Genomic DNA, 9124 nt, shown 5'->3' on the forward strand with positions numbered 1-9124 from the left:
GACAGGTATTCCTATCAACCCGTGTATGTGTTCCTTTTAAACGCTGCGACATTTCAGAAAGTTTGACATGAAACGAAGCTCCGAGTCAAAGAGGCGGGTTGCACTCGCTCCTCCTGGAATGCAGCATGTAGAGTTTGCATCAGCAGAATTGCTAATAGATTCCCTTTAAAGCAATCTATAAAGAAGAAAAATAGGCGCCTAAATCATGCCATTACCCCACATTTTTATGTGGAAACACCCTTATCTGCTAATTATTTTAGGAATAATGTGTTGCAAACAACATCTCAACTAATGAAAGCTGTGAGTGTCAATTACACACCTTACCTTATACATAGATTAACAACTACATTAACTGCATTATGATGTATACAATGCATTATTAAAAGGTTTTCAGGCTCTTTTACATTTTTTACATTTTATGTTGTGGTCTTGCGCAAATTTACAAAAAAAAAAGTTACATTTTCCCCATCATTCTGCAGTCACTACCCCGCAATCACAAAGTGAAATCAGCATGTTAGAAATCTTTGTAATTTTTTTTAAAGATGAAGAACTAGCATTTTGCATTGACATAAGTATTCAGACCCTGCACACAGTACTTTGTCATTATAGGGTATTGAGTGCAGACTAATGGGGCAAAGTATTTTTTATTTTTTGCGTGAGGCCACAGCATAAGAAAATGTAAAAAAAAAAAGTAAAAGGGTCTGAAGACTTTTTGAATGCATTGTAGATTTGGTTTGCTCATTCAAATAGCTGTTCTTTTTGTAGGAGGCTGATGAGTTTTTACATATTGGGAACTGGAAGATTATGATTCTACACAATTCTGGCATTGGAATGAACTTGTCCAAATACATAACAGTTGAAGAATTCATTCTTCTTGGGTTGACCAGCCAGAAGAATATTCAGATAGTGTTATTTCATGTATTTTTATCTTGTTACATTATATCACTAACTGGTAACATTATCATTATTATTCTCAGTAGAATAAGCTCCCGGCTTCACACCCCTATGTATTTCTTCTTGAGCAATCTGTCATTTTTGGACATCTGGTACACATCAAGTATTGTCCCAAATATGCTCATTAACTTTTTGTCAATGAGAAAAAGCATATCTTTTAATGGTTGTGTCACTCAGATGTTCATCCATCTCTTCCTAGGAGGGACGGAGTGCTACATCTTGTTATCAATGGCCTATGACCGATATGTGGCTATATGTACCCCATTACACTACGCTAATATTATGAATCCTGTCTTGTGCATTAAGATGGCAACTGGTTCCTGGGTTGTAGGCTTAATAGACTCTACTGTACACACAGTCCTTGCATTGCAGTTGCCGTTTTGTGGTCCAAATGTAATAAATCACTTTTTCTGTGAGATCCCATCAGTCCTGGAGCTAGCCTGTGCAGATATATCTCTTAATAAGACTGTTATTTTCTTCTTTGCTATGTTGTTGGTAATATGTCCATTCTTCCTCATCCTCATTACGTATGGTTATATCATTTCCAGCATACTGAAGATCAGCACAACTGTGGGGCAGAGGAAGGCCTTCTCCACCTGTGCTTCACACATTATAGTTGTATCCCTCTTTTATGGCGCTGGTGTTTTCATGTATATGAGACCTGGATCGGCCCATGTAAAGAGCCAGGACAAAATGGCTACTTTGTTCTATAGTGTTATAACCCCAATGCTGAATCCTTTGATATACACGTTGAGGAACAAGGATGTTATAGGAGCATTTGTGGACATCAGAAGGAAAACATTTGTATCTGGCAAATAATATAAACATTGATTCTACAATCAATGTATCTTTGTACTGAAGCCTTTCCTAATATTTTCTTCTCAAGATATTTAAGATAAGAAAAGACCTTGTTAGTTAGCTTAGATTGTGTTCCAACCTTCTATTGAATGTATCCTGTAACTCAGGACTATATCTAGATGTACTATGTAGCTACTGAGGTATGGCTTTCACATAAGCATACAGTGATATACTCTATGTGGCTCATAGGCTTCCATGTAAACATGTATACAATATAGTTTACGTTTTATACTGGATGCCTTTGCATAGAAAAGTGTAGTCAACTATGCATTTCTACATGGTAACAACAAGAATGACAACATATACCAAATCAACACAGGCCAAAAACGCACTCTTTTGACCATTATATGGATGAATGGGGATCTATGTCTGAAGTTACCTGGTGCATACTGTATGTTAAGCATGTTCTCAAAACACAATTCTGGCAACCAAATAGGCCACCACTTCAGATAGGCTTGAAGATAGATTCACAACATATTCCTTGGTTTAGACTGCTTTTGGCCAATCACCATTCTATCTAGTTTGCACTGAATCATACCAATACAATCAGAAACTAGTAATAGTTATAATCTTCAAACCTTCTGAGTGAATTAAATAACATGCTGCTTAAAGCGATACTGTAATGTACATTTTGTAAAATAGAATTAAATAAAAAGAGATCAGATATACAACTCTAACTTGTTGATATGCCTTTTGTTAAAATTTGTTTTCCAGAAGTTTTTTACATGAACTTCATTGGGGCCTCGTCCTCGTATAATCCCCTATGAAGTTCTCTGTAGAGTAGAATTGGATATTAATTTTAGACATGTACTGCTCATATAGGAAATATTAGATGACAATCCTGCAGGAAGCATTTATTTACCAACAGCATTCAGGGATTGACTTTAATTATCAGACTTCAGATTGGCCCTGGCTTGGTCTCTCCTGTGTGTAGTGGAGCATGGCCAGTGCTTATAAGAATCCCACAGACCCTTTATTTTGACGATCAACTCCCCATATGTCATATATTTTGTTATCGCCATAATTGAGAGCCATTTACGTTATGACTGGAGTCCGGGCAGGTAGAAGTCCCTAGTCCTACCCACAACCCCTGTCTCTACCTACTTGCCCCCCTACGGCCTAGGGCGACAACTGGGTGACAGTCTCTAGGCTCACTAGGGATGCGGGGCAGGTATCAAACTCACAGACAAATAAAGGAAAACAAACAAACACAAAAGCAGGTCAGGCAATCTGGATCGGGAACAGGAGAGAACGTGGTACAAGGGGTCGGGTAAAATCGAAGTCAGATCCAAGCAAGCGAGTCAAAACGGGACTTCAATTGAAGGTAATGCGTTCGTAGCAGGAGACCAAACATACACTGGCAAGGTCAGAAGGGAACTGAGCAGTTTAAATGCTGTCAGAACTCCTGCCCTAGCAGTTGATTGGGGCGGGGAGCCTGACAGCAGCAGGACCCAATCACAGGACGCTGGGAGAAAAGCCCCCCGGTGCCTGTTAAAGACAGGCAGAGACAGAGCAAGCGCGCCCAGTTGTCATAGCAACATGGACACGGCGCACTCGCCCAGAGCCGACGTCCAGGATTATGGCGGCCAGGGGAGGTAACAAAGACCAGGGCTTCCCTGCTCTGCACCCCCGCAGCCCGGGTGATGCAGGCCCATGCAGCATTGCTTTCAATGCGGCTGTGGCTGCTGTCAGCAGCCCCATTGAAAGCAATAGGATGCTGGCGACCACTGCAGTGATTTTAAGGGAAGGGTTTGAAATATAAGCCCTTCCCTGAAAATCATCCCTGGTTTGTATTTAAAAAAAAATATATACTTGCCTCTCCACCGCTGCCGTGTAAATATTCCCTACGGGGAGTAAAGAATCCCCTGCCACAGCAGCCGCAGCCACATTGAAAGCAATGCTGCACGGACCTGCATTCACATGTGTTTGTACACATACGTGGGCATGTGTTTCTGTGTGCACCTATGTACGCATACGCTCATCTGAATGCACCCTAAAGCTCATATTGTTATATATATTCTGGAGTATACATGATTGTTAATAAAAAATCAACAAATCTTTGAAAACACATTGCTTTCCTAATCTTGCTAGTGTAGAACTAGGTATAATATAATTTATTACCCATTCTAATCCACAAGTAGATTCGCAATTCTTTTTTTTTGTTCAATAAATTTTTATTTAGAAGTATCATACATGATGCATAACACAATTCTTGCACTTTGTTAGTAAGTAGAGATGAGCGAACGTACTCGTCCGAGCTTGATATTCGTGCGAATATTAGGGTGTTCGGGATGCTCGTTACTCGTAACGAGTACCACGCGGTGTTCCGGTTACTTTCAGTTTCCTCTCTGAGACGTTAGCGCGCTTTTCTGGCCAATTGAAAGACAGGGAAGGCATTACAACTTCCCCCTGTGACGTTCAAGCCCTATACCACCCCCCTGCTGTGAGTGGCTGGGGCGATCAGATGTCACCCGAGTATAAAAGTCGGCCCCTCCCGCGGCTCGCCACACATGCCTTGTGAGTTAGCTCAGGGACAGTGGTATCGTGCTGGAGCTGCTGTAGGGAGAGCGTTAGGAGTTAGTATAGGCTTCAAGAACCCCAACGGTCCTTCTTAGGGCCACATCTACCTGTGTGCAGGCTGCTGTTAGCAGTGGAGAAATTTTTTTTTTTCTCAAAATCGGCAGTGCAGAGCATTGCACTCGGCATTAGGGACAGAAGTGGTGCTTAGGCAGGGAGAGTGTTAGGAGTGAGTGTAGCCTTCAAGAACCTCAACGGTCCTTTCTAGGGCCACATTTAACCGTCTGCAGTACTGTGCTGGCTGCTGTTAGCTGTGTTCCTTTTTTTTCTTTCTCAAAATCGGCGGTGCAGAGCATTGCACCTTGCATTGATACTACAGGCACAGAATTGTGTAGGCAGGGCCACAACACAGTTATCAGTCATTGAATAGGCACAGTGGGCCTTTCCTTTTAAACAAAAGGGAAAAAAGTATATTTGCCCTGCCTCTGACAGCCGTCAGGGCTCTGTGTACGTGTGTGCTGCGTGGAGAACGTAAAAAAATCAGACGCAACCAGCTACGGTTGAGTGCAGCCTTGCGCCATTTTTTTTCCTGCCTGGGAAATACCTGCTCTGCCACAGTTAGTAACTCTGCAACAGTAAAGTTCTGTGACAGTTTTGCAGGGCCGCAACACAGTTATTAAAATTATTATTCAGTGAATAGACGCAGTGGGCCTATCCTTTTAAACAAAAGGGAAAAAAGTATATTTGCCCTGCCTCTGACAGCCGTCAGGGCTCTGGGTACGTGTGTGCTGCGTGGAGAACGTAAAAAAATCAGACGCAACCAGCTACGGTTGAGTGCAGCCTTGCGCCAATTTCTTTCCTGCCTGGTAAATACCTGCTCTGCCACAGTTAGTAACTCTGCAACAGTAAAGTTCTGTGACAGTTTTGCAGGGCCGCAACACAGTTATTAAAATTATTATTCAGTGAATAGACGCAGTGGGCCTATCCTTTTAAACAAAAGGGAAAAAAGTATATTTGCCCTGCCTCTGACAGCCGTCAGGGCTCTGGGTACGTGTGTGCTGCGTGGAGAACGTAAAAAAATCAGACGCAACCAGCTACGGTTGAGTGCAGCCTTGCGCCAATTTCTTTCCTGCCTGGGAAATACCTGCTCTGCCACAGTTAATAACTCTGCAACAGCAAAGTTCTGTGACACTTTTGCAGGGCCGCAACACAGTTATTAAACTTAGTAGTATTCATTGAATACACGCAGTGTGGCTTGTCCTTTGAAAAACAAGGGAAAAAATTGTATTTTGGCTGCAGGCTTGCGCCACTTTCTTTCCTGCCTGGGAAATCAAATCACTGGTAATACACCATGCTGAGGGGTAGGGGTAGGCCTATAGGACGTGGACGCGGGCGAGGACGCGGAGGCCCAAGTCAGGGTGTGGGCACAGGCCGAGCCAGTGTGGTGGCCAGGGGTAGAGGCAGGGCCAGACCGAATAATCCACCAACTGTTTCCCAAAGCGCCCCCTCGTGCCATGCCACCCTGCAGAGGTCAAGGTGCTCTACGGTGTGGCAGTTTTTCACAGAGACGCCTGACGACCGACGAACAGTGGTGTGCAACCTTTGTCGCGCCAAGATCAGCTGGGGAGGCACCACCAACAGCATGCGCAGGCATATGATGGCCAAGCACCCCACAAGGTGGGACGATGCCCGTTCACCGCCTCCGGTTTGCACCACTGCCTCTCCCCCTGTGCCCCAACCTGCCACTGAGATCCAACCCCCCTCTGAGGACACAGGCACTACCGTCTCCTGGCCTGCACCCACACCCTCACCTCCGCTGTCCTCGACCCCATCCAGCAATGTCTCTCAGCGTAGCGTCCAGACGTCGTTAGCGCCACAGTTTGAGCGCAAGCGCAAGTACGACGCCACGCACCCACACGCTCAAGCGTTAAACGTGCACATTGCAAAATTGATCAGCCTAGAGATGCTGCCGTATAGGCTTGTGGAAACGGAGGCTTTCAAAAGCATGATGGCGGCGGCTGCCCCACGCTACTCGGTTCCCAGTCGCCACTACTTTTCCCGATGTGCCGTCCCAGGCCTGCACGACCACGTCTCCCGCAACATTGTACGCGCCCTCACCAACGCGGTTAATGCCAAGGTCCACTTAACAACAGACACGTGGACAAGCACAGGCGGGCAGGGCCACTATATCTCCCTGACGGCACATTGGGTGAATTTAGTGGAGGCTGGGACAGAGTCAGAGCCTGGGACCGCTCACGTCCTACCCACCCCCAGAATTGCGGGCCACAGCTCGGTGGTGGTATCTGCGGCGGTGTATGCTTCCTCCACTAAAGCACCTTCCTCCTCCTCCTCCTCCTCCAACGCAACCTCTGTCTCGCAATCAAGATGTGTCAGCAGCACGTCGCCAGCAGTCGGTGTAACGTGGCGTTGCAGCACAGCGGTGGGCAAGCGTCAGCAGGCCGTGCTGAAACTACTCAGCTTAGGAGAGAAGAGGCACACGGCCCACGAACTGCTGCAGGGTCTGACAGAGCAGACCGACCGCTGGCTTGCGCCGCTGAGCCTCCAACCGGGCATGGTCGTGTGTGACAACGGCAGTAAGCTGGTGGCGGCTCTGCAGCTCGGCAGCCTCACGCACGTGCCATGGCTGGCCCATGTCTTTAATTTGGTGGTTCAGCGCTGTCTGAAAAGCTACCCCCACTTGTCATACCTGCTCGGAAAGGTGCGCCAGCTCTGCGCACATTTCCGCAAATCCCACACGCACGCTGCCACCCTGCGGACACTACAACATCGGTTTAATCTGCCAGTGCACCGACTGCTGTGCGACGTGCCCACACAGTGGAACTCTACGCTCCACATGTTGGCCAGACTCTATGAGCAGCGTACAGCTATAGTGGAATACCAACTCCAACTTGCGCGGCGCAGTGTGAGTCAGCCTCCTCAATTATTTACAGAAGAGTGGCCCTGGTTGGCAGCCATCTGCCATGTCCTTGGAAAATTTGAGGAGTCTACCCAGGTGGTGAGCGGCGATGCTGCAATCATTAGCGTCACCATTCCTCTGCTATGCATCTTGAGAAGTTCCCTGCAAAGCATAAAGGCAGACGCTTTGCACTCGGAAACAGAGCCGGGGGAAGACAGTATGTCGCTGGATAGTCAGAGCACCCTCCTGTCTATATCTCAGCGCGTTCAGGAGGAGGAGGAGGAGCATGAGGAGGATGAGGAGGAGGGGGAAGAGACAGCTTGGCCCACTGCTGACGGTACCCATGCTGCTTGCCTGTCATCATTTCAGCGTGTATGGCCTGAGGAGGAGGAGGAGGAGGATCCTGAAAGTGATCTTCCTAGTGAGGACAGCCATGTGTTGCGTACAGGTACCCTGGCACACATGGCTGACTTCATGTTAGGATGCCTTTCTCGTGACCCTCGCGTTACACGCATTCTGGCCACTACGGATTACTGGGTGTACACACTGCTCGACCCACGGTATAAGGAGAGCCTTTGCACTCTCATTCCCGAAGAGGAAAGGGGTTCGAGAATGATGCTATACCACAGGGCGCTGGTGGACAAACTGATGGTAAACTTCCCATCCGACAGCACTAGTGGCAGAAGGCGCAGTTCCGAGGGCCAGGTAGCAGGGGAGGCGCAGAGATCAGGCAGCATGTACAGCGCAGGCAGGGGAACATTCTCCAAGGCCTTTGCCAGCTTTATGGCTCCCCAGCAAGACTGTGTCACCGCTCCCCAGTCACGGCTGAGTCGGTGGGAGCACTGTAAAAGGATGGTGAGGGAGTACGTAGCCGATCGCACGACCGTCCTCCGTGACGCCTCTGCCCCCTACAACTACTGGGTGTCGAAGCTGGACACGTGGCCTGAACTCGCGCTGTATGCCCTGGAGGTGCTTGCTTGTCCTGCGGCTAGCGTCTTGTCAAAGAGTGTGTTTAGTGTGGCTGGGGGAATCATCACGGATAAGCGTACCCACCTGTCAACCAACAGTGCCGACAGGCTTGCACTCATCAAGATGAACAAAGCCTGGATTTCCCCAGACTTCTCTTCTGCACCAGCGGACAGCAGCGATACCTAAGCAATACGAAGGCTGCACCCGCGGATGGAAGCATCGTTCTCTCTCACCATCCAAAACGGGGACATTTCTGCTTCATCAATCTGTGTATAATATTCCTCCTCCTCCTGCTCCTCCTCCTGAAACCTCACGTAATCACGCCGAACGGGCAATTTTTCTTAGGGCCACAAGGCTCACTCATATAATTTTTCTAAACAATTTTTATACGTTTCAATGCTCTTAAAAGCGTTGAAAGTTTAACTTGAACCAATTTTTAGTTAAACTGGGCTGCCTCCAGGCCTAGTTACCACTTAAGCCACATTAACCAAAGCGATTAATAGGTTTCACCTGCCCTCTTGGTTGGGCATGGGCAATTTTTCTGAGGTACATTAGTACTGTTGGTACACCAATTTTTGTGGGCCCTCGCCTACAGTGTAATCCAATTAATTTTTTGCCCACCTGCATTACAGCTGACGTTACATCAGCTGTGTTGGGCACTGCAATGGGATATATTTATGTACCGCCGGTGGCTCCCTGGCACCCACCCATGCTGTGGGTCCACAGGGAATTATAAATGCATCTGTTTCCACTTGTAAAGAACCCCAGTCTGACTGGGGCATGCAGTGTGGGCCGAAGCCCACCTGCATTAAGCACAACATTACTACCTCAGCTGTGTTGGGCAATGCAATGGGATATATTTATGTACCGCCGGTGGCTTCCTGGCACCCACCCATGCTGTCGGTCCAC

The 9124-nt window shown here is 47.3% G+C and overlaps 1 protein-coding gene across 1 annotated transcript; it reads left to right on the forward strand.

Annotated features, from left to right (window-relative positions):
- Nucleotides 1-831: 831 nt before the first annotated feature.
- LOC136610764 (putative olfactory receptor 2B8) lies at nt 832-1773 on the forward strand. The gene has a single exon (XM_066589973.1). The coding sequence runs from the start codon at nt 832-834 to the stop codon at nt 1771-1773; it is 942 nt and encodes a 313-aa protein (XP_066446070.1).
- The last annotated feature ends 7351 nt before the right edge of the window (nt 1774-9124 follow it).

The sequence above is a fragment of the Eleutherodactylus coqui genome, chromosome 2, assembly GCF_035609145.1.
Source record: "Eleutherodactylus coqui strain aEleCoq1 chromosome 2, aEleCoq1.hap1, whole genome shotgun sequence".
Lineage (NCBI taxonomy): Eukaryota > Metazoa > Chordata > Amphibia > Anura > Eleutherodactylidae > Eleutherodactylus > Eleutherodactylus coqui.